This window comes from Stegostoma tigrinum, chromosome 6, assembly GCF_030684315.1.
Source record: "Stegostoma tigrinum isolate sSteTig4 chromosome 6, sSteTig4.hap1, whole genome shotgun sequence".
NCBI lineage: Eukaryota > Metazoa > Chordata > Chondrichthyes > Orectolobiformes > Stegostomatidae > Stegostoma > Stegostoma tigrinum.
In genome coordinates, this window is record NC_081359.1 from 98706384 (window position 1) to 98732395 (window position 26012).

General features: G+C 43.7%; 1 protein-coding gene across 3 annotated transcripts in view; it reads left to right on the forward strand.

Annotated features, from left to right (window-relative positions):
* The first annotated feature begins 8455 nt into the window (after positions 1 to 8455).
* LOC125453522 (SH2 domain-containing protein 1A-like) overlaps positions 8456 to 26012 on the forward strand; it is a 45227-nt gene continuing 27670 nt past the window's right edge. Inside the window, exons 1-3 of one of the 3 annotated variants that reach the window (XM_048533236.1) lie at positions 8456 to 8943; positions 17487 to 17547; positions 24853 to 24937. In XM_048533236.1, coding sequence (XP_048389193.1) covers positions 8555 to 8943; positions 17487 to 17547; positions 24853 to 24921 — 519 coding nt within the window. In that variant the 5' untranslated portion in view covers positions 8456 to 8554 and the 3' untranslated portion in view covers positions 24922 to 24937. Of the gene's footprint in view, positions 8944 to 9970; positions 10394 to 17486; positions 17548 to 24852; positions 24938 to 26012 lie in introns of those variants that run through there. The other 2 variants (XM_048533235.2, XM_048533234.1) reach the window with 2 other exon arrangements.

Sequence of the window (26012 nt, forward strand, 5' to 3'; positions counted from 1 at the left end):
TGACACCTCTGTCTCAACCTTTCTTCCTAAAACACCAAGGCAAAATACATCTCTTAAAGCCACACAAATAATCTCCAACAGACCAACTGTAGAAACCATCGCAGTTGCTGAGCTATTTCTGCACACCCAAGGCAACTTCTGTCAACTTGAAACTTAAGAACAAAGGAAGGTACAGCTTAGGAACACGCCACTTGGCCCACCAAGACTTGCCTGATAGATGATGCCTACTAAACTAAAAACATTCAGCCTCTATGTTGTCTGTATCTCTCTATTCCCCGCCTATCTCTACTTTAAAACAACTGACCAAAAATCAAAGTAAAATGTTCAATTAAATGTTTACATTTATTTTGATCTATTGTGTGTGTGTGTGTGTGTCTGTGTCTGTGTAATGTGTGTGCGTGTCTGTGTAATGTGTGTGCATGTGCACATGTGAGAGAGAAACAGAGAGACAGAGAAAGAAAATATGACATAGTTTCTTAGGAGCTTCCAGGCAAATTGTGAAAATAAACTAACCTATCTGCTTATCTAGAAAAAGTTTGCTGCTGGGTTATTTAACATTAATTCTCTTAATAATATACAATCAGATGCATAGTGCATGGGCAACATCTGGAAACATCTTAGAACTGTCTGTGGGACAAGCTTTCTTTTTAGTTACACATAGGAGTGGTCCTACTCAGTTTTGAAGAGGACATTTTCCAAGATCTCAGTGAAAGTCCTTCTTCTTCTTTATCTTAGGCAATCCTCTGATACCGAAGGTGGCTTTCTTTCTCTCAAAAGTTGTGGCTCCTGAGTTTGAACCTTTATTCTCTGCCACAGATGGGGCAGGTTGGTGTTGATGAGACAGGAGTTTGGGATATTCAAACTTTAACACAGTCCTTTATACTGGGCTTCAATCTGCACTAGTTGGAGATGCTTGAAATGGATGGCATCTTCATGAATGTTACGTCTCCATTTTGGGTGCTCTTAGGCAACAGATTCTCAGGAGGCAGTGGGAATGTCACATTTGATCCAGAAGTCCTTGAAATGCTCATACTGCTCTCTTGGCAACTGCTGTCCATGCCAAAGCTCAGAATGGAGAAGTTGTTTTGAAAGTCTTGAACAAACCATGCAGATGATGTGGCCCATTAGAACAATTGGTTGACCATCACCACTGCCTCTGTGCTGGTGATATTGACTTGACATTGGAGCACCTCACCATTCTCTGAAACTATTGCACAATGACACGCAAGCTGCAATCCTCACCAATGGATTCCATACAGACTCTAATTCGTGTGCAAACTAGGGTCAAGCAAAGCTCTGGCATCACACCAATATTCTTCTTCATCTAGTGATAATGGGAACTGCAGATGCTGGAGAATCCAAGATAGCAAAGTGTGGAGCTGGATGAACACAGCAGGCCAAGCAGCATCCCAGGAGCATAAAAGCTGACGTTTCAGGCCTAGACCCTTCATCCCCCTCTCTGATGAAGGGTCTAAGCCCAAAACGTCAGCTTTTGTGCTCCTGAGATGCTGCTTGGCCTGCTGTGTTCATCCAGCTCCATACTTTGTTATTTTCTTCTTCATCTAACTTGCTGTAACACTCCACTCTGTATCAGCTCCCCACTGGAATGGAGCTAATTCACAGGATGAGCAGGACGTTTATCCTATACTGCATACAATCCAGAATCAAGACCATCCCAACCTGTTGTTGAGCTACAGCATGCATACGACTCCTGTGTGCACATACATTCAAAGAAGAATTACTGCAAACATGCTTAGTCAAAACTTACATCAAAGTCTAACTATGTCTTCTCATACAATGTAGACTTTTGACAAGAATTACAAACCTTATGAGTATTATCACGCTGTAACGTGTGCTTTAAACATTCAATGGATATGTCAAATTGCACCAATTTATGACAACATCAATATATAATTCAAGTCTGAATGCGTTTCTTAACAGATTGCCCTTCTTCTTAACCTGAATGGAAACTCTGACATTAGAGTTTGATGTTTTTGCATTAAAAATATCCAACCAGAATAGTTAGGTTGCATTTACAAAACTTCTGCTTTTGTATCTCTCAGATGTCCCTGATGTTTTATGGTAAATTCTAGATGGATAATCATGCCAACCATGATAAAAATGAGCACCAAGCCTCAATTGCCAATATAGGCTCACATTCCATAAATCTCTGGGTTAGGAGACCTAGCTTACAGGATTACCTCATAAAGCTAAATTTTTTTTTAATGCACTCAATATTCCTGTAAGTTATCTCTTTCATCCTCATAGGCCAGCTGTAACAGTAATTAGTGTTTGTACTTGCAATAAGTTGGAGAGTCAGTGTTTAATATTAAGAAGGGTTTAAACCTGTAATTTTTCTAATGTCTCATTTCAGTAATCAATGATACTTACAAGAATGGAATCTTTTGCTTTATGCTACTTTGACGTTTTGAGCTCTAGGACTCTATTATCCATGTTAATTTTCACCTCCATCGATTACGAAAATCATAATGTCAATATATGCAATCTCCCTCTTGTGTTGAGAGCCTTGGTGGCCAGACTATTTTGTATTGCTGAGTGTACTGCTTGATTTTGTGATTACAGTTCAGGTGAATGTTGACACCTAAATACTATTTACGCGAAAATCTGAAGGTAAACACAGCCTACTGGTGTGGTTGCAAGATTTGAATGTTTTAGTGCCACTCATCAAAGAAAATTGACATACTGTGGAGCAATAGAGAAGTTTAGCCACTGATTAGTCCATAGTATAATGATACAATAGTAAGGGAAACAGTGGCAGCCATGCATCAGACACTAAAGCAGAGATATCTAGAGAACATCAAGAGATGGTCAATCCATCTGATCATTGATGCCAGAGCTGAATCTACACTTTGACACTGGATCCTGAGTTTGCCGCGTTCCTCATTGACAATTTCTCACTGGAACAAAGAGCCGAAATTGAGCCTCTTCATGAATTCAGAGACATAAAGTGATAGGACATCTCTAACAATTTATGGGCGGTGCTGTGGCTCAGTGGTTAGCACTGCAGCCTCACAGCATCAGGGACCCAGGTTCAATTCCTTCCTCGGGCCACTGTCTGTGTGGGGTTTGCACATTCTGCGTGGGTTTCCTCCGGGTGCTCTGGTTTCTTACCACAGTCCAAAAGATGTGCAGACTAGGTGGATTGGCCATGCTAAATTGCCCGTAGTATTCAGGGGTGTGTAAATTAGTTGGGTTATAGGGAATGGGTCTGGGTGGGATGCTCTGAGGGGCAGTGAGGAAGAACAGGTTAGGGAGGCGGCAAGGAGCTGGGCTGGTTTAGTGATGTGGTAGGGGGAGGGGAGATTTTGAAGCTTGTGGAGTCCACATTGATACCATTGGGCTGCAGGGTTCCCAGGCGGAATATGAGTTGCTGTTCCTGCAACCTTCAGGTGGCATCATTGTGGCACTGCAGGAGGCCCAGGATGGACATATTGTCTGAGGAATGGGAGGGGGAGTTGAAATGGTTCACGACTGGGAGATACAGTTGTTTAGTGCAAACTGAGCATAGGTGTTCTGCAAAGTGGTCCTCAATCTTCAGCTTGGTTTCCCCGATGTAGAGGAGGCCACACTGGGAACAGCGGATACAGCATACCACATTAGCAGATGTGCAGGTGAACATCTGCTTGATGTGGAAAGCCTTCTTGGGGCCTGAGATAGGGGCGAGGGAGGAGGCGTGGGGTCAGGTGTAGCACTTCCTGCGCTTGCAGGGAAAAGCGCCGGGTGTGGTGGGGCTGGAGGGCAGTGTGGAGCGGACAAGGGAGTCACGGAGAGAGTCACGCAGACAAGGGTGGGGAGGGAAAAATGTCTTTGGTGGTGGGGTCGGATTGCAGATGGCAAAAATGTCGGAGGATGATGCATTGGATCCGGAGATTGGTGGGGAGGTACATGAGGTCGAGGGGGATATTTTTTGGCTGTTATTGCAGGGATGGGATGTGAGGGATGAGTTGGGGGAGACGAGAGAGACATGGTTGAGGGTGTTCTCGACCACAGTGGTGGGGGGAAGTTGCGGTCCTCTGGAACAATCCCTATTCTGTACCTACACTGGCCCTAAACCCCACCTTTTCCTCTGTTACATTGATGATTGCATCAGCTCCACCTTGTGCTCCCATGAGGAGCTCAAACAGTTCATCCACTTCACCAACACCTTCCACTCCAACCTTTACATTCACTTGGACCATCTTTAACACCTCTCTCACCTTCCTGGACCTCTCTGATTCCATCTCAAAGAACCAGCGAGAAACCGATATCCATTTCAAACCCACCGACTTCCACAGCTACCTAGAATACACCTCCTCCCACCCACCTTCCTGCAAAAATGCCATCCCCTATTCCGAATTCCTTTGCCTCCGCTGCATCTGCTCCCAGGATGAGGCATTCCACTCCCGCACATCTCAGATGTCCTCGTTTTTCAAGGACCGCAACGTCCCCCCCGCAGTGGTCAAGAACGCCCTTGACTGTGTTTCCCACTACTCATACTTCACATCCCATCCCTGCAATAACAACCAAAAAGAATCCCCCTCATCCTCACATACCACCCCACCAACCTCTAGATCCAATGCATCATCCTCCAACACTTGCGCCATCTACAATCCGACCCCACCACCAAAGACAATTTTCCCTCCCCAACCTTGTCTGCGTGACTCTCTCTGTGACTCCCTTGTCCACTCCACACTCCCCTCCAACCCCATCACACCCGGAACTTTCCCCTGCAACCTCAGGAAGTGCTACACCTGCCCCCACACCTCCTCCCTCACCCCCATCCCAGGCACCAGGAAGGCTTTCCACATTAAGTAGATGTTCACCTGCACATCTGCCAATGTGGTATACTGCATCCACTGTTCCCGTCGTGGCTTCCTCTACATTGGGGAAACCAAGTGGAGGCGTGGGGACCACTTTGCAGAACACCTGTGCTCGGTTCGCACCAAACAACTGCACCTCCCAATCGCGAACCATTTCAACTCCCCTTCCCATTCCTCAGATGACATGTCCGTCATGGGCCTCCTGCAGTGCCACAATGATGCCACCCAAAGGTTGCAAGAACAGCAACTCATATTCCGCTTGGGAACCCTGTAGCCCAATGGTATCAATGTGGACTTCACAGGTTTCAAAATCTCCCCTCCCCCCACTGCATCCCAAAGCCAGCCCAGCTCGTCCCCACCTCCCTAACCTGTTCTTCCTCTCGCCTATCCCCACCTCCTACTTCAAGCCGCACTGCCATTTCCTACCTACTAACCTCATTCCGCTCCCTTGACCTATCCGTCCTCCCCGGACTGACCTTTCCCCTCCCTACCTCCCAACCCACACTCACCTCTACTGGCTCCATCCCCACTTCTTTGGCTTGTTTGTCTCCTCTCCACCTAGCTTCTCCTCTATCCATCTTCAATCCGCCTCCCCTCTCTCCCTATTTATTTCAGAACCCCCTTCCCCTTCCCCATTTTCTGAAGGTCAGCCTTCCGGCTCCTCTGATGCTGCTTGGCCTGCTGTGCATGATTACAGATTCAGTTGACGGGCTTTGAAAATCTGGATTGTGCCCACTAGAGGTCCTCGTACTCTATGCTGTCTGCATTGGCTCAGTCAACACCAATGATGACACAGACACCAGACGATCAGCTTTGAGGTGATTAGTCAATTCTCAAGGAGAGCGGTGTGTTAAATACTCCTTGCTCCCAAGCAATCCGCTGGATTGAAAATGATCTGCTGCCACTCTAATCTGGCGGGGGGGGGGGGGGAGGGGGGGTGGGGAGGCGTGAAATGGCTGCTAAAATCCAGTGTGCAATTTGTAAACTGCCTGAAGGATCATAGCCTCTTAGAGCCACAGAGTCACACTGCACAGACACAGCCTGTTCAGTCCCATGAGTCCATTCTCACCATGCTCCCAAACAAAACTGTTCCTATCTGCCTGCTCTTAGCCCAAATCCCTCCAAACGTTTCTTATTCATGTACTTATCCAAATGTCTTTTAAAAGTTGTAACTGTACCCCCATCCATCACTTCCTATGAAAGTTCATTTCACACACAAACTCTTCTCTGTGTGGAAAAGTTGCCTCTCATGTCTTGTTTAAATCTTTTTCCTCTCACCTTAAAAATATGACTCTAGTCTTTGAAATTCCTCAGCCTAAGGAAAGGACACCTGCCTTTCAGCTGGACTGGTTGATTGTGGATTTGTGCATTCCCTCCAATGCCTTGACTTCACCTCTGCATATTCCCAATGAAGCCTCTCTGTGACTTCAGTAATTTCCAGGTCGAATCTTCTTAATTTTTATTGGTTACGAGCCAGGCTTACTCATAAGGTAGTGGGTATATTTGACTTCTTAACTTTTAAAAATTAATCAATTTATCAATTAATATTAATCTGTATTAATATTTATCTGCAATTGCAGAAGGTGTATCACCTACCTGCTTATTTCCTCCCTCTTCACTATCCGACAGACACATCGTCCAGGTGAAGTAAAGCTTTATCTATGCTTCACTCAATTTCATCTACTGTATTCACTGTTCACCATGTGATCTGTTCTACCTTGAGATGGTGAAGCGCAGGCTGGGTGACTGCTTTGCAGAACACCTACTTTCTCTCAGCCAAAATGACCCCAAGCTTCCTGTTGCCTGCCACTACAACACACTACTGTGTTTCCTGGCCAGCTGCTTTGTCTCTAGCCTATTTCAGTGCTCCAGTAAATCTCAGTGCAAGCTGGAAGATCAGCAACTCATTTGTCACTTGACAACACTGCAGCCTCTGGACTCAGTATTGAGTAGACAGTGTGGAGTGAGAGGAAGACAGCAGGCCAGGCAGCATCAGAGGAACAGGAAAGTTGACATTTCAGATCAGGATCCTTCTTGAAACCATGGCCTGCCGCGTTCCTCCAGCTCCATACTGTGTTGCCTCTGCCTCCAGCATCTGTAGTTCTTGCTATCTCTTCGTATTGAATACAACCATTTTAGGGCTTGATCACCTTCTCTATATACCCTATTCCTAACTTCACACACCAGACCTTGTCAACACATGGGCTGCTATCACAGACAACCCACTGTCAGCCACTAATATTCCCCATTAACAGCTATTCATTCCCCCAGACTGAACTTTACCCATTCTTTTGTGTGCCCAACTGTTATTCTCTCTCTCTGGGCTTCATCTCCACCAATTGTTTACTCCTTCCCCTTCTGCCCACACCATCTTTAGCATATATACTAACCTATTCCTTGCCACAATCCATTCTAAAGAAACTGGACCTAAAATGTTAACTCTGATTGATCTCCACGGATGCTGCTGGGCCTGCTGAGTTTTTCCAGCAATTTCTGATTTTGTTTCTAATTTCAAGCATCTGCAGTTCTTTGGTTTTTTTTTGTTTGGTACATTTAACCTCTTCAGTGATGTTTGGAGGAGACCTCCAAAGTGTTTATGAGGTCCTGCTGGGTGTCTCCTGCTGCGACCATGTTCTGGATACAGCAATTGCTTTGGGATTGTGGTGTCAGGCATCTGAATGTTGCAACTTCCCAGCACAGCTGGTTTTGACTGATTAGAACCTTCATGCAAGGCAAGTTGACTTGGAAGAGGACACTGATTTTGGGCTACCTGTCTGGGCCACCAAATCTGGAAGATCTTGTGAAAGCATTACTAGTGGAACTTCAAATATGGAAAGGATGTGAGTAGGCATTATTACCAGGCATTGTTGTTGACAAATGGCTCAGAAATCTGGAAATCTGTTGGTGCTTTCAATACTGGATAGCAACTCACTGGAATAGCATGGTCAAACAATTTTAATGCAATATTCATAGTTGGGGACAGCAGGGGAGTGGATAGTTCTTTCAATTAGCTAACACAGGCAGTACGGACTGAATACTCTCCTTCTGTGCTTTATCCACATGCTAATTCTATGAATTCGTCACTGAATCCTAACATCCAACTCATGCCACTTCTACAAATGGAATGTTATCATTTATTATGAGGGGAATGGAGTACAAATTGAGGGAACGGGGACGCTGCATCTGAGGACTGTGTACGTTTTTGGTCTTCTAAAGGATATAATTGTATCAGAAGCAGTTCAAACAAGGTTTACTCGACTGATTCCTGGGAGCAGAGAGTGATCTCATAACAAAATGTTGGGCCTATATTGATTGGAGTTTGGAAATGGGAAGTGATCTTATCGCATCATTAAATCCTTAGGAGAGCTAAAATAGGGTGGATACTGAGAGAATGTTTCCTTTAGTGGGAGAGAGAAGAACTAAGAGGCAAAGCATGAAAGCGACAGATTTCCCATTTAAGATAGAGATGAGGAGATTTATTTTTCTCTCTCTCTCAGCAGACCCTGGTCTTTGGAGGTCCGGGGGAAAGTCCAGTTGAAGTCACAGGCAGATCAGCAATGACCTTTACAGATAGCACGATAGGAGAGAGAGGTTGAATGATCAATTCCTATCCCTAAGCATATTTTTCTTAGTCAGGACGCTGCACATTTAAAACTAAACCATTTAAAACCACGGAATGAGCAAGCTGTAAATTATCGACGTGTGTATTTCCTGTTGAATAGGAGAGCAGCCGGATGCTGCAAACTGAGCGTGAGGAGATTGAAGAGAAACAAAGTGGGGTGCAGCCTGACGGTATGGGGAAGCGCCCATGCATTTCCCTGGCCTCGGTCCTGCTTTCACTCAAGAGTTTGGGCTGCTTGGAATATGCAGCACACAAGGGAAAACATTCCCAAACTCTTCCAACCGCCTCCCCAGTTTCTGCTAGCTTTGAAACGGGGGGGAGACAGGGAGAGGGCAAACCCGCGGCTCAGAAGGCCGTAACGGAAACCGTGAGATTGCCTTTCTACCACGGGAAAATCAGCAAGGCACAGACAGAGGATTTATTGGCATCTTCAGGCAAAAACGGCAGCTACTTGATCCGAGACAGCGAGACCGTACCTGGGAGCTATTGCCTGTGTGTTTTGTAAGTAAGGAAACTGAGCAACAACTTGATAGATAAAGGATAAACTGGTGGCAAATTAAAGTTGACGTCAATATGAATTAGGAGCAAATTACTGCAGACGCTGGAATCTGTACTGGAAACGAAAAAAAGTGCTGGAGATCACAGTGAGTCAGGCAGCATCCATGGAGAGAGGGCGTTAGTTTGTTTTTTGTTCCCCATGGGTTCTGCCTGACCTGCTGTGATCTCCCGCTTTTTTTTGTTGTCACTGTGAATTGCCTATTAAAATTCGACCACTTTGACACAAGCAAATAAGGGAGTGCAAAAGATTTGGGCCGGTGCTAACTTAACGTTTTGCCATTCCGTGAATGGGCACGAAACGTTCGCACAGAAACTCGGCAGGTCTGGGGAAGAAAACAGCGTGTTTTCCCTCTCCATAGACCATGCCGGACCTGCTGAGTTTTTCTCAGCAATTTCTGTCCGCTTCAGATCTTCAGCACCCGCAAGTTGTTTGGTTTAACCTGGGCGGTACCATTGGGCTGGCGCACTGGGAAGGAACAGTAGTGAATTTGTATGGCATCTTTCATCCGTCACCCTCCCCAAAGCGCCTTTACCTCCACTGAACCACGTTCTGAAGTATAGTCACCATTATAAACTGGATAAAGCTGTTGAATGTTGAATGACCTAGTCGGCCGAGGTCAGTCCTGCAATATTGAATGGATGAAGTGCACCTGGAAAACGCTTGTTTGCAAACAATCTGAGCCATGTGGATGCGAATCGGTCAATCTGTATTTCCCAAGTGTTATTGACTAAACCGATAACACTGCTCGCTCCCGATTATATTAGGCTGTTTGTGCATCAAGTCACTGACCTATCAAATGCACGTTTAGTGCACACAGTATTTGTGAGGAATCTGTTTCGTTTTCCAGTCTCGTTCCGCTCTTTGTATATGTAAACAAAAACGTTTTGTTTTATATATTAAGAAGCCAAATTTAATTGCAACCTGCCCACTCCAGACGAAACAATTAGATTGTATTTCTCTCTTCGGCAGTGGAATCCAATACGATTTGTCCATTACGGTCCAGAAAGCAGGTCTGTCTGCAGTGGAAAGAAACCCGCGGAAAGAAACATGCACTCATCCCAAACAGTCAAAATATGTCAATAAAAGCAGAAAGAACAGCGGAAGCTGTAAATCAGAAACAAAAACAGAAATTGCTGGAAAAGCTCAGCGGGTCTGGCAGCGTCTGCGCAGAGAAAGCAGAGTTAACGTTTCGGGTCCAATGATCCTTTCTCAGAACTGAAGAATAACTCTTGGGAAATTGATTATCCTGAAATATGTGAATGTCGTTTTCGGCTCCCGGATTATTAGGAAGCCAATGCGATAAAAATAGGCTTGATGAGATAAATATTTGGAAGAAATGTTAACGCTTAACTGTTGTATCTAAGTCTTTTGCTGGCAGTGTGCCTATGAACTGTCCCCAAATTTGTTAAATGATTCGATTAAACTTGCCGTCCTTCCCGATTTTGACTTCCTTTTTACCATCACTATTTTCCATTAATTTGTAATTCTGTCACCAGCATCACAGGATAGATTTAAATCATAAATGAATGAAATTAATACTGAAGGCAAACTACTCGCATTCATGAAAAGTTTCCATTTTGGAAACCATTTAACGAAATTAACGTGCAGGATCCGGACGGGGAGAGTGGAAACCCATTTTCTGAAGTTACGATTAAACCGAGAAGACGAACTGATTGAGGTGCAAATACAATCAATGCCGTACTTGGCCAGAGTAGAACTGCCGCCAATAAACAAAAACAATGCAAATAAATGGTTAAATCGTCTCCATTTCGGTGCACACGAGTCAAACCATTCAGACCACGCGCCAGCGAGAAAAGATTATTTGGCTGTGAGTCAGAATTGTCCCTTTGCAGTTAAGTGGAAACTGAACCTCAGAGGGGGGAGTCATTGAAATGGCATTATCAGAAATAACAAGCTTTTGTTTTCCCCGACTTTGGGACGGCACGGGGTGGGGGTGATGTTGGAGGATTCGAGAGATAATTTTAATCGACGTTGAAATCACGATAACAAAACTGCACTTTTCACAATTCGCGACCTGGTTTAACCAGCGATCACGGAGCTCTGGGGAAAAAAAACCCAAGACGCTAAATATCTTCAGAACTGGTTGAAAATAATAACATGGGGGCTTAGGACTGGAGTTGAAATGATTTCAGGTGTCGAGAAAAGTGGTGGTTACACGGAGAAATGAGACAGTATCCTGCGGGGGTGTTCCGGATTTTTTTTAGTCACCCCACCATCGAAATACTCGATTCATTTGTGAGTCTGTGAAGTTGTTCAGATCGGATCTGTTGCTCGTGGTTTAAGCATCTTTTCTTTCAAAAAAAAACCTTTGACTTCGGCTCTGATTTAAAATCCTGTGAATTAGACTCCCCCCTCAATTTGACAAGGGCAGATTTTTATTTTGATTTTAAGCGCATCTCAGGGTCTGTATGTTGAAAACTGGTAAACGTGAACAGAACGAACAATTCATTCGGGACTGGAAACAGAAAGTGCTGGAGATCACAGCGGGGTCAGGCAGCATCAGAGAGAGAGAGATCGCAAACTAACGTTTGGCATCTAGCAGACTCTTCAGACCTGAAGTGGAGTTTGAAGGGAGCAGAATCTATGCACTTGTAGGGGTGTGGAGCTGTTGGAGTGCCAGGAGAGGAAAGGATGGTGATAGTTCAGATGAAGTGATCGGAATGTGAGGATGGCAGAACAATTCATTCGGTCAGAGATAGTAGGAACTGAGGATGCTGGAGAATCTGAGGCTTGGGGACCGCTTTGCAGAACACCGACGCTCGGTTCGCACCAAACAACCGCACCTCCTAATCGCGAACCATTTCAACTCGCCCTCCCATTCCTTAGACGACATGCCCATCCTGGGCCTTCTGCAGTGCCACAACGATGCCACCCGAAGGTTGCAGGAACAGCAACTCATATTCCGCTTGGGAACCCTGCAGCCCAATGATATCAATGTGGATTTCACAAGCTTCAAAATCTCCCCTCCTCCTACCGCATCCCAAAACTAACCCAGCTCATCCCCGCCTCTCTAACCTGTTCTTCCTCTCACCTATCCCCTCCTCCCACCTCAAGCCGCATCTCCAATTCCTACCTATTAACCTCATCCCGCCGCCTTGACCTATCCGTCCTCCTCGGACTGACCTATCCCCTCCCTATCTCCCCACCTACACTCACCTCTACAGGCTCCATCCCCGCCTCTTTAACTGGTCTGTCTCCTCCCTCCCCCTATTTATTTCAGAACCCCCTTCCCCTCCCCATTTCTGATGAAGGGTCTAGGCCCGAAATGTCAGCTTTCCTGCTCCTAAGATGCTGCTTGGCCTGCTGTGTTCATCCAGCTGTACACCTTGTTATCTCGGATTCTCCAGCATCTGCAGTTCCCATTATCTCTGAAAACAATCAGCTCCACACCTTGTTGTGCCCGTAAACAATTGCCACGCTTATTCGATCAAATCTATTGCATGCCTGCGCGCAAGGTGGGGATTGCACACATGCTCAAAGGCTAAATCACTTGCAGCTCTCTATTTCTCCGAGATACCGCTCGAAATAAAACGCGAAGATCTAACTAATGATAAAAAAAGGTGGATTTTACGTTTAGAAGTTTATAGAACGTCTTAAGGGATCCTTTGATGTGGACTCCGGAAACGCTTTTAATTCGCTTCCCTACCTCCTTCCCTTGAGCGGCGGGTCGAATGGCAAAAGGCCAAACTTGTCTGAGCGACAGTTAGTTAAAGAGGAGCTGTTAAAGTAAGCTGTTCGAGACAAAAGAAAAACCAGCAGGAGGCTGGAAGGACCCAGCGAGCCAGGCAGCATCTGGAGGAAAGGAGCAGTCAATGTTTCGGGTATTACCCTTCTACAGGACTAAACGATGTGCCAGTTTCAAAATATTTCAGCTCGTGGTCCAAGGCGTTCTTTCGGAAAAAAAAGTTTCCACTACCTTCATTTACAAGAGGGGAGAATAGAGGAAGATTTGAGTGTGTTTTGGGTTGAGTGGGCGGGGGGGGGGGGGGGGGTGGATAGAGAGACAGCCGCTCTCGTGAACTGGGGGTTTCTTCCCCAAAATATATATGCACTCGGTTGCACACACGGGTTATCGGAACAGATATCACTGGCCTGAATATAACACCTTATGCACGGCAATCATTGAATCCCTACGGTACAGGTGCAGGCCACTCGGCCCATGGAGTCTGGACAATCCTGGGGCAAATGTACCCAGGAAATGGTGGCATGATTACTACTGGACTGGTAATCCCCAGATCCCGGTTTAATGGTTTTGGCATCAAATCACTTTGCAGCAGCTGATGGAATTTCAACATAAATGAGGCCATAAGACGTAGGCTCTGCCGTAGGCCATTCAGCCCATCACTAAGTACATGGCTGATCTGATAATCCTCAGTTCCACTTTCCTGTCTTTTCCTCATTACTCAATTGTCTTACTGATTAAAAAAGGTCAATTTTAGGCTTGAATATACCCATGGATTCAGCATTGACAGCCCTCTACAGTAAAGAATTACACAGATTCATAACCCTCAGAGGGAGAAAAAAATTCCTCATCTATGCCTTAAATGGGCAGTTCCTTACACTGAGATTAATGCCATTTGGTTCTAGACTTTTCCACAAGGGGAAGCAACAATACAGCTAAGAAGTATTCCCTGTACACCTATGACCGTGTGGCCAAATTTGATCTGAACTCCAACTACAAGTTCACTGATGACAGCACCTCGTAGGATTGAAATCAAACAATGACAAGACAAAACATAGGAAAGAGATAGAATGCTTCATGGCATGATGTAAAGATAACAATCTCTCCCTCATGTCAGCAAAACTAAAGAGCTGATTGTTGACTCCAAGAAGGCCAGGATTATAAGAAAACTATAGAAAGTTGTGGACATAGCCCAATCCATCACTCAAGCCTCCCATCCATTGACTCCATCTACACTTCTCACTGCCTTCAAAAGGCAGCTAACAAAGACCCTTCCTACCCCAGTTATAATCTTTTCTAACCTCTTCAGTCAGGCAGAAGATATTAAAGCTTAAACACATGTACCAACATGTTCAAGAACAGCTTCTTCCCTTCTGTTATTAGACTGCTGAATGGACCTCTCAAATTTCAAATGTAGTGTTGTTCTTACTTCTGTGAACATTCTTTGCAGCCATAACTTTGTATTCTTTGCTCTGTTCATCACCCTACGATCTTTGTATGGTATGATCTGCCTGTCCTGTGTGCAAAACAAAACTTTTCACTGTACTTAGATACATGTGACAATAAAAAATCAAACCAAATGTTTCAATAAGGTCTGAACTCATTCTCCTAAACTCCAATAAGTATAAGCCAAACCTATCTAATCTCCCCCCTAAGAAAGTTCCTCTATAATTGGAATCAACCTAGTGAACCTTTTCTGAACTGACTCCAGTGCCAGAATATATTTTCTTAGGAAAAAAAAAGAACAGGAAATGCTGGAGAAAATCAACAGCCCTGAAGGAAGAAACAGAGTTAACTCTCCACTCTAGTATAACACTTCTTAAAACTTTGCTTTCATCTTTACTCAACTCTGGGATTGAGAGGTGCTGTAATGGTGACCATGAATCAGTTGTAGAAAGAAAAGGGTTTAGTAATGTCTTTTGGAGTTATAGGGTCATGCAGCATGGAAATAGAATCTTCGATCCAACGAGTCAATGCCGATCAGAAACCTAAACTAAACTAGTTCCACCTACAAGCTCCTGGCCCACATCCATCCAAAACTTTCTTATTCATGTATTTATCCAAATGTCTTTTAAATATTGTAATTGTATCCACATTCACCACTTCCTCAGGAAGTTCATTCTACACATGAACCACTCTCTGTGTGATAAATTTGCACCTCATGACTTGAAATCCACCGTACTAAGAAACCTACCATTAACCCTTTCTATACCTCTTATGATTTTAGGAAGGGAATCTGCCATCCTTGCCCCTGGTCTGTTCTACATGTAACTCTAGCAAATATTTGTATAATCTATTTGGCCTAATATTCCAACCATGCTGTGTTTGTGCTGGGGTAAGCCTGAAGAACAAATCTATTTAAACTATTGTGGGACAGCATGTTCATTGTCAAAGAAAAGTCGGGGGCAGGAATTAATAAAGAGTGTGCTGCTCTGGTGTGATTTAGTTTAAGGCTTAGACTGTCCATTCATGAATCTGCTTGAAGCATTCAGACCCAGAGAAAGTCAGCCCAATGAGCTTGTATGAATTGAATAGTGGACACTTGTATAATAAACCTTGTATAAATTGTATGCATGATTGTGAAGAGCTGGTTGCATGGCTTACCCTTTAGATCACCAACCCTCCTTAATCCCTCATTTTCCCCTAAGCCAGCGGGTGAATGTAATGCAGTTGAAAGAATGCACAGACGGCTGTGGGAAATGCTTGCTCCTCAGTGTTCTTCTGAGCGACTGCAGCACTGTGTCAGAGAGCGAGTTGTTCCGACATGTAACTTGGGGTAGAGTTAAGGGCGGGAACAAGACGCAGCAAGGTGTGAACCACAGCCATCAGTAAGTTCTTCAGCTCAGGAGAGCTGTTGCTTCTGCATGTTACACACAGGAACTGCTGCAAACAATTTCAATTTCGGGTGCATGTTGCTTCTTTATTAGTCAAAAGTCAAAAAACAAAAATACAGAAGGCCAGAGAAAAGACGTGGAGGCGAAATTCATACTAACAGTATCAATTTGCAAAAATGCTGGAAATGTTAAACCTACACAATGGGAAAGATGTAAGATGTACAACAGATTCCCAGAGTGATTGCCAGTAACAACACGGTGACACTGTGGCTCAGTGGATAGGGCACTGGTGAGATCACATCATAAAATGTTGTGTGCAATTTTGGTCTCCTTGTTTAAGGAGGGATGCAAATATGCTGGAAGTGGCTCACCAAAGGTTTACCAGATTGTCACCTGCAATGAATAGGTTGTCTTATGAAGATAAGCAGAATGGACTCAATCTGTTTTCACAGTGGATTCAAAGATCTGAACTTAAATTTATAATGGTTAATGAATTAGACGTGGTCAATGTGGGAAGGATGTTTCCTGTTGAGGGTCAGCTGAGAACAGGGGGACACTGATTTATGATTAGGCTCCCTCTTACAGGACAGAGATGAGGGGAATTATTTTCTTTCGAATGATTATGCAACTTTGGAACTGCCTGCCTCAGAGGTGGGACACTGAACATTTTAATGGTGCAGTTAGATTGGTTCTTGTTCAGATTCTCGTACAAGGGAATCAAGGAAGATAGATGGGAATGTGCGATTCTAAACACAGAACTGCCATGATCTTATTGAATGGTGGAGCAGGCTTGAAGTGCTAGATAGCTTATCTCTGCTCCATATAGGTATGAAATCTCAAGGTAATAACATTGTCTCAATTACATGCCCCAGGGCTTTGAAGATGCATCATATCCCATTACTTAGGCTTAAATATATTTATTTGTCACATGTACTAAGTATAGGAATACACAAGCACAGCGAAATTTGCACAAAGTCACCATTCACTGGTGTCCACTTAGTTACAGGGTGGCACGGTGGGTCAGTGGATTAGAACTGCTGCCTCACAGCGACAGGGACCATGGTTCAATTCCACCCTCAGGCGACTATCTGTGTTGAGTTTGCACATTCTCCCCATGTATGCATGGGTTTCCTCTAAGTGATCCGGTTTCCTTCCAAAGTCCAAAGGTGCGCAGGCTAGGTGGAGCGGCCATGCTAAATTGCCTGTAGTGTTCAGGGATGTGTAGCTTAGGGGGGTTATTGGGAGGGGGAGGTTGGGTGCTGTGAGGGCAGGTGTGGATTTGTTGGGCCAAAGGGGCGGTTTCCACACCTTAGGGAATCTATGATCTTTGAAAAGCCAGAATTAAAAGATTTAACAGTGCCAAAAGGTAAGCAAGAAGAAGAAGAAAAGCCCAGATCTCCACAATGGTACGAGTGCTGCCCCAAGTGCTAGGACACCCAGGAGACCACCACTCCCAGGCAAAATGCCTGTACTCGCCGCCAACCGCTGACTGCTATCCCCTCAACCGGCCCCATTCTTGCTGACTTCTCCTGCCTCTCTCGCCTGCTTTCACCGCTGACTGCTGCCCCATCGCTGACCCCATTCTCACCCCCCATTGCTGCCAGCTCACTGGCCTGCTCTTGCGGCCAAACTGGCCCACTCTTGATCAGTGGCCGTTGCTCCGGCCCAAGCTTGATCCACTGTCGCTGCAGGACACTGCCTGTGTGTTCAGCCCCCACCACATGGTTCCCAGTCCTAACCCAACTCCTTGGGTTAGGTAGTTAAAAGGGTGAGGATTGGGGTGTAAAGATGTACTACAGAGAGGAGAGAGAAAAGAAGAAGAGAAAGGGAAAAGGAACTGGGGAGCATAGTGTAGCTCTGAGTGGAGTGACTTACCCTGCTCCCATCTTGGCAGGAGAGCACATTTGATTGGGTTTTAACCTAATTGGGTATTTCTTTTCATCTTCAGGAATCAAGCATTTGTTCATACTTATCGGGTTTTTGAAAATTCTGGAATGTGGCATGTTCAGGTAAGGATCTACAGCTTGTTTTAATAAGCAATTGCAATTCCCTTATACCCAGACCTGAAGGAGCCTGCCTATTCAATAGACTCAACCTGCGGATTGGGTGATGTGTAGTCAGAAAGAAGGGACCTTGGAATTAAATAACAGACAGAGGAAGTGCGTAACCTGTGAGCTGCCAAGGCAAATGAAGAATGTCAGAAAAACAGGACTTATAAAGCAGGACAGGCTTTATAAAGGGCCAAAGTGCAAATACACTTCCAAAAAATGTTGGGGGAATGCAGCAGGCTCAGCAGTGTCAGAAGAGCAGGAAAGCTGACATTTCAGGTTGGAGCCCTTCTTCAGAACAGTCTGTTTTTCTGAAGAAGGGTCCCGACCTGAAATGTCAACTTTTCTGCTCCTTGATGCTGCCCGGCCTGCTGCGTTGCTCCAGCTCTACACTGTGTTATCTTTGACTCCAGCATCGGCAGTTCTTACTATTTCCAAAAATGTTGCTTGTTGAAAAACGTACAACAAGGCAAAGTTTCAAATATTGTATCAGTGATAATGGGAACTGCAGATGCTGGAGAATCCAAGATAACAAAGTGTGGAGCTGGATGAACATAGCAGGCCAAGCAGCATCTCAGGAGCACAAAAGCTGACGTTTCGGGCCCAGACCCTTCATCAGCTCTCTGATGAAGGGCCTGGGTCTGAAACGTCAGCTTTTGTGCTCCTGAGATGCTGCTTGGCCTGCTGTGTTCATCCAGCTCTACACTTTGTTATCAAAGTTTCAAATATTGATGTTATCTGTGTAATTAATCAACGCTAACATTTGATATGGAGTGAAGGGTATTATTTAGCTGGTGAGGGTTCAGAAGGGATTTACCAGGATGTTGCCAGGTATGGAAGGTTTGAGTTATAAAGAAAGACTGGATAAGCTGGGACCTCTTTCAATGGAGCATAGGAGGTTGAGAAGTGACCTTACAGATAATCATGAGGGGTACAGATTGTGTTATAGTAGGTGTCTTTTCCCTAGGTTGGGAGATTTCAAGATTAGGGGACATATTTTTAAGGTGAGAGGAGAGAGATTTCAAAAAAGACATGAGGACAGTTTTTTTATGCAGAGGATAGTTTGCATGTGGATTGAACTTCCTGCGGAAGTGTTCGATGTGGGCACAGTTACAAAAGGACACTTAGATAAGTACATGAATTGGAAGGGTTTGGAGGGATATGGGCCAAGAATAGGCAGGTGGGTCTTCTGTAGTTTGGAATTATGTTTGGCATGGACAGTTTGAATTGAAGATTTCGTTTCTGTGCTGAATGACTCTATGGCTCTATGTTGGTAATATGACACTCATGTTTGGTAGGATTTTACATTTTATTGGGGAAAGAGAACCGTATGTTTAATTATTGTTTGTAGCATCATCTTGCAGTACTCCACATGCAATAATCTGCTCAGCATGTGTGTTATATGTAACTGCTGTGTAGATTTCTAATAGTACTTCTTGAGATCTCTCCCCCCTCTTACTCGTAGTGGAAAAGATTCCATCATTAGGCAGGGCAAGGAGGCAGGTCCCAAGTCCACTGTGGCTGGAATGGAGATAGAAACCTATGCACCAATCTGATCCACACCAGCCATCCAGTCAAATGAACCAAACAGCACCCCCTTCAAGAGATATATTTTGAGTAGTGTGTGCAGGGCTTGGTCTCCTCATCTTGGGAAGGATGTTCAGGTCATGCTCTGGGAGTGCAATGGAAGTTTATCAGACAGATTCCTGGGATGGCAGGGTTAATGTATGAAGAGAGCCTGGACCGGTTAGAATTATATTCACTGCAGTTCAGAAGAACGAGAGGGGGGGATTCCCAAAAAAAGCTATGAAATTTGCACAGGACTAGGCAGGATAAATGCAGGAAGGGTGTTCCCATTGACTGGGTATTCCACAACAAAGGGTCACAGTTTAAAGATCCAGGGTTGGCCACTCAGCACTGAGATGAGGAGAAATTTCTTTGTTTTTTGAAGTAAGTCATCATGTTGTGACTCTTTAACATGAAACAATGAAGACAGTTCCTAGGAGCAGATACTTTCCCCCCCAAAAAAAAACAAAATTCAGGCAAATTTCCGGAATTTGCTTTAATTAAATGTACTTGTATAATGATGTTCTGTCAGAGTTGATGCTGTTTGAATAGACTGGGTTCTGATTCGGAAAGATGTGCAGATTTTACTTCAATTGAAGGGGGCAGTAGCCTCTTCAGAAAAGTTTTGATATTCAGTACATCCCATTGATCAACCTTTCATTTTGGAACTTTCATACTTCTAAGGATGTTACATGTATCATTGTAGTATCTTTCCCACGATGAGCCTGTGGAATTCTCTGCTGCAGAAATTTGTTGAGGCCAAAACATTGAATATTTTCAAGAAAGCATTAGGTATAGTTCTTTGAGGGGAAATGGGGGAGAAATGGAGAACAGGGTGCTGAGTTGGATGATCAGCTGTGATCATATTGAATAATGGTGCATAAAGGGCCAAAGGGCCTATTTCCTATGTTTCTGTGAGTCTGAGATGTTGTGGCAATGTGCACTTTTACATATATGTTGGAGCCTGGGGCTATCGATAGTGATGGTAGAGGTCCCAATGTCTTTCCATTTGTGTAGCTGACCAGGGACCTCTCCCACTTTTACTGCCTGCCATTGGTATATATTGAAATAGTTTACAAGCTGATATTCTCTGATAATCGACATGGTGTGAACATCCCTTCATTAGCCATCAAATCCTGGAGTTAAACCCAGAGCCCCACTGGCTAAGAGACAAGAACACTACCAATTGAGCTACAAGACTTCACCTGTTAGTACCGACGGGCTGTGTTTAACACCTGTTTGACTCTCTGCACCTTTTTACCCAATTTAAAGGTTCCCGCTGTCTTGCAAGCTTAGCATTCATCTTTTGTCTCTCACTCTGTCTCTCTCTCTCTCTCTCTCTCTCTCTCTCTCACACACACACACACACACACACACACACACACACACACACACACACACACACGCACGCACGTAAATCTATGGGGTGAATTTGTATTTGCAGATACATTCTATTTTGTTCAAAAAGCACACAATTTATAGACAGTCAGACAATGTAGCATTTTATAAATTCCTACTTTAGAAATAGAGTCTGACTCCAAACCAAAACAGAAACAGATTCTAAACAAGGCTTCACACATAACATGCATTGTCTGACATAAAATGTCACCTCCTTACACTGATAAAACCTTTAGTTCTCTCAGGATTGTCTTGAAAGGAATTTGGAGATTTACATAAACATGTAAATGTTTACACCAACTAAAATCTTCCAACTGATTAAAGATTGAACAGCATCTTAGGTTTGTTTAATGTATGCTCATCAGTGGCATGACCCTTTGATGCTTTACTTATAAATTCTGTGTCTGATGCTACCTCTCTCACTAACACCTGAAGAAGGAGTGAGGCTCTGAAAACTTGTGTTAAATCTGTTGGATTATAACCTGGTGTCGTATGATTTCTGACTTTGTCCACCCCTGTCCAACACCGGCAACTCCACTTCATCGTAGCAGGTTGATGTTGACAATTGTAGCAAACTTTGCTGTCACTGTATTCATGTCAGATGTCTCACACTTGGGTGTTTTATTGTGCACAGTGCTCTCATCATGGTGGTGGGTGAGGATTTTTAATATAAGCCTACAGTTAAAACAAGAGTTAGCCACAAACTCTGCTGCAGGATGTTTATACTCGACTGAGGATGGCTGATAGTAACAGGAAGAAAGCATTCTGTAGATACTTCTAAATTCTCCTGTGCCTTCTAAGATGTTTCATTTCAACGTGTACTTTTTAAGTGCAATTGTTTCTACGCAGGCCCATTTGCACCTAAAGTGGCGCAGCAAGATGCCACAGATGCCCATAAGATAGATGACCGGTTACTCATTCCTTTCTGATGAACTCTTTTGAATTATCATGCATGAAGACCAAACTAATATTGCTAAATAAAATGTTATAAATGGTATGGGGCCAATGTGACTATATAGAGTTGAATCATGATCTCATAGAGTAATAGAACAGGCTTGTGGGGTGTTCCTGTATTCCCAGCATAAACTGCAGCCCATCTCAGTCTTCTACTGGCATAATTTGATAATAACCCACATCATCAGTCACTTTCATGAAGCAAAGAGCTGTGGTTGCTGGAGATCTGAAACAAACAGAAACAGAAATTGCTGGTGAAACTTAGCAGATCTGGTAGAGAGAAAACAAGTTTAATGTTTCCAGACCAGTGACTCTGCTTCAAAAGTCGGTGTGGTGAGAGTGGGAATGCTGTCATTATGATAGAAGTTAGCAGGTTTGGACTTCACAGAGTCACTATGACTCCTCAGAGCTGGTGCCTCAGCAATTTTAACAAACCGCTGGAGTCTAAAGTTGCTGGACTGAATGGTATCAGAGGCCATCGTGGCAGCAGTTTGAATGTAAATGGCGTAAAGCAGTCCTTGTTTTGCGTGACTCTGAGCTTCCACTTCAGCAAACGGACAGTAGGTGACTTCTGAAACAAACACAGACAGTGTTGGACATAATGAACTGGTCTGGCATCATCTGTGGAGGTAGAAACAGAGTTAACATTTTGCGTCTGATATGATTCTTCTACAGAACCGAAGAAGTAAGGCTGGCATGGCGGCTCAGTGGTTGGCACTGCTGCCTTACTGCATCAGGGACCTGGGATTCATCCTGGCCTCGCGTTTCCGATTTCTTCCCACAGTCTAAAGATGAGCATGTTAGGTGGACTGGCCATGCTAAAATTTCCATTGGGTTAAGGAATGTGCAGGCTAGTTGGAATAACCATGGTAGATATGAGGTTACAGGGATGGAGTGGGTCTGGGTGAGATGCTCTTTGGAAGGTTGGTGTGGACTTGATGGGCTGAATGGCTTGCTTCTTGCTGTAGGGATTATATGATTCTAACTTTAGAATTGAAGTACAGTACTGCCTAGGGCTCTGGGACCTACTAGTCCAGTGATATGCCACTGCCTTCCCATATATATTAGCTCTCTGTTGGTCTATAGAGTGGACAGACCCCCACATAAGGGGCTTATACTGATGCCCTAACTATGGAAGCTGGCTATACAGGGGCTGTGGCATCCTGAACCTGTTTAGCAAGGACCAGTATCACTGTGCTAGCTAAAAGGTGAGTTGACCATTCACTAGGTTTGGCACAGGAACTCATTTGTGACTTCTTGTATTTCACATTCTTTTAATTCAAAAGAATTCTGTTGGTCGGTCTTGCTGATGGAAGTTCGTCTTTGGGTGTTGTGCTGAGTTGGAAGGCAGACAGTGGGTGGGTTGAGCAGGTCACCGTAGAATGGGTAAGTGACATGGTTTCAACCAGTTGTGGGTTTCCATCCATTGGTGCATTGGTGCATGTGTGAGGGAGCTATGTTTGAAGGGCCAGAGAGTCAGAGGAGTGGATGTTCTGTGCAGGATTCCAGTTACAGTTTGTGTGTTGACAGGAATAGTGTGTTACATACATCGAGCCACTTGATAGACTAAGTCATAGTACAGGTACACTGAGTAGCATGGTAGCTAAGCTCACTAATGTGATCGATACCCTGAATGTATAATAGCTGCACTGAGCAGCTCTCTGGGAGCCGGAGCATACTCTCTAAAATCTTACAATTTAGTATTGAGCACCTATTGATTGCTAAGCCAAACCTTATCATGCAAATTATCAGGCAGCACAAGCTTTGTGATTTGCTTGCACCAGAAGCAATGAATGGAGACTGATACCACAGCACTTTGTCCATGTTCATATTTTGGAGACATTCAAATTTATTTCCTTCATGAGACCATGAAACATAGGATCAGAAGTAGGCCATTCAGCCCATTGAATTTGTTCAACCATTCAGGGAGATCATATCCTTCATTATCATAGAGTCATAGAGTCATGCGTCACAGAAACAGACCCTTCGGGCCAACCAGTCCATGTTGAACATAATCCCGAACTAAACTAGTCCCACATGCCTGCTACTCGCCATATCCTTCCAAACGTCTCCCATTCATGTGCTTATCCAAATGTCTTTTAAACATTGTAATTGTACCCACATCTACCACTTCCTCAGGAAGTTCATTCCACACATGAACCACTCTCTATGTAAAACATTTTCCCTCCATGTCTTTTTTAAGTGTCTCAACATAAGTTTGTCTTTCTTTTATAAAATGTAAAATCCTACCAAACACGAGCATCATGTTACCGATATGGAGTCATACAGCACAGAAACACAGCCTTCAGACAACCTGTCCATGCCAAGCACAATTCCAAACTACAGAAGACCCACTTGCCTATTCTTGGCCCATACCCCTCCAAACCCTTCCCATTCATGTACTTATCTAAGTGTCCTTTTGTAACTGTGCCTGCATCGAACACTTCCGCAGGAAGTTCATTGCACTTGCAAACCACCCTCTGCATAAAAAAAACCCCTCATGTCTTTTTTGAAATCTCTCTCCTCTCACTTTAAAAATATGTCTCCTAGTCTTGAAATCTCCCATCTGAGGGAAAAGACACCTACTATTAACCCTGTCTATACCCCTCATGATTTTGTAAACTTCTATAAGGTCACTTCTCAACCTCCTACGCTCCAATGAAAAAAGCCCAAGCCTATCCAGTCTTTCTTAAAAAACAACGGCTAAATATCAAATTTGCCCAATGTGAGTTCCGTCTCTCAAACCCCACCAGCAGAGCTTCATGCTGCATACAAAAATTTTGCATCTAATTCTAGGAAGAAAAATAAATACAAAGTGCCTTGTCTATTTCTTACCAGATTCACGCAATGATTTACTGTCTCAATGTACAATTTAATCTTTGGCTTGCTATAATTTGGCGAAAGGCATTAAAAACTTAATTACCACAGTCTGAATGCATGAACCCAGCACAGTGCAATCTCATAAAGTCACACTGATTCATATCATAAATCACTAAACATCAGAAATTTTAAAAACTCTCATTTCATGCCTTTGTTTTTGGTGCGTGACTCATAAATTCACATGTTCATTTCTTGTTCAAATTTGCATTTGTTGCTTTTTTTGAATAATAAATTTAGAAGTGTATCAGTGATATTGTTGGAATTTTGTAGTTTTAAGATATACCTCAGTAGTAAATACTGTCTCAACTTATATCTGTCCAGCCTTTAGTCTTTTTGTACTGTGAGCAATTTTTAAGAAAGAAAAACAGATCCAATTAAAACTGAAAAAAAGCCTTTAAATGACTTGTTAAAGATTCTGTTAGGTGTGAACTGAAATTAATGCTATAACAATTATTATTGTCTTCACAGTTTAATTTCAAAGCCAAAACATTCGAAATGGCGTTGTGTAAAGTCCTTTCCATCATTCTGCTCAATTGAATCTCAAATTTACTGGGTATGTATTGGCCCGGTGGTATTACCATTGGATGACTGTTAATCCAGAGACTGAGGTAATGCCAGAACATTGGAGAAACATCCAGAGAAACATGGGTTCAAATTCCACCAAGGCAGAATTTGAATTTAATAATAGTCTGGAATTAAGAGTTTGATGATGACTGTGTATCTGTTGCCAATTGTCTGGAAAAAATCCAACTGGTTCACTCATTCGCTTTACCTGGTCTGGTCTAGATGTGACTCCAGACCAATAGCAATACGGTAATAAATGCTGGTCCAGCCAGTGATATCCACATCCTATGAATTTATAAAAAACTTATTATCTCAAAGAATTCATTTCTGTTTCATAGTCTAGTTTATTCATCTAGGACACAACTGCTCTAGTGATCACCCTCCTGAATTACAGTCAATGTCCCAGAAATATATTTTATGCTTTCGTTGAATTTAATTTCTCAGCAGTGACAACAGGGTCAATCATTTGCTGGAAAGGCTTTCTAAAATGTGGAGGGGGCAGAGATTAATTTTACTTTCTGTTGTTATTCAGAGGAAGTCAAGCTCTGTTCAGACCAGAACAAATTAATTTTGGAACTTTAATTCAGTCCCTTCATTATACTCTGTCGCTGAAAAGTTTGAAAGTTTAGTGCCAGTGGGAGAGCCATGCTCATGTATTTGGTGTGATTTCCACTCAATGTCATTTTCCTGAGGGGTTAGGCTGTACTCAGTGCATAAGTGTATAATAGGCAGACCATTAAATCAATTAGTGTGTAATACTGTTCTGACAACAATGCTGCTATTTCAGTGCTCAATGCTGCAGCTAATGCCCTCTCTTAATCATGCACATATGTCCACCAAATCCACTCCAGCCAGTTACCTTGTTGTCAACCTAATGTCAATCAATGGTAAAATTATGGAATGTGTCATCAACAGTGCTATCAAGCAGCACATACTTAGCAATAACCAACTCAACTTGCTCAGTTGGGTTCTGCCAGGGCCACTCAGCTCTTGACCTCCTTAGAGTCTTAAGTTCAAACATAGACAAAAGAGCTGAATCCCGGAGGTGAGATGAGATTGACTGA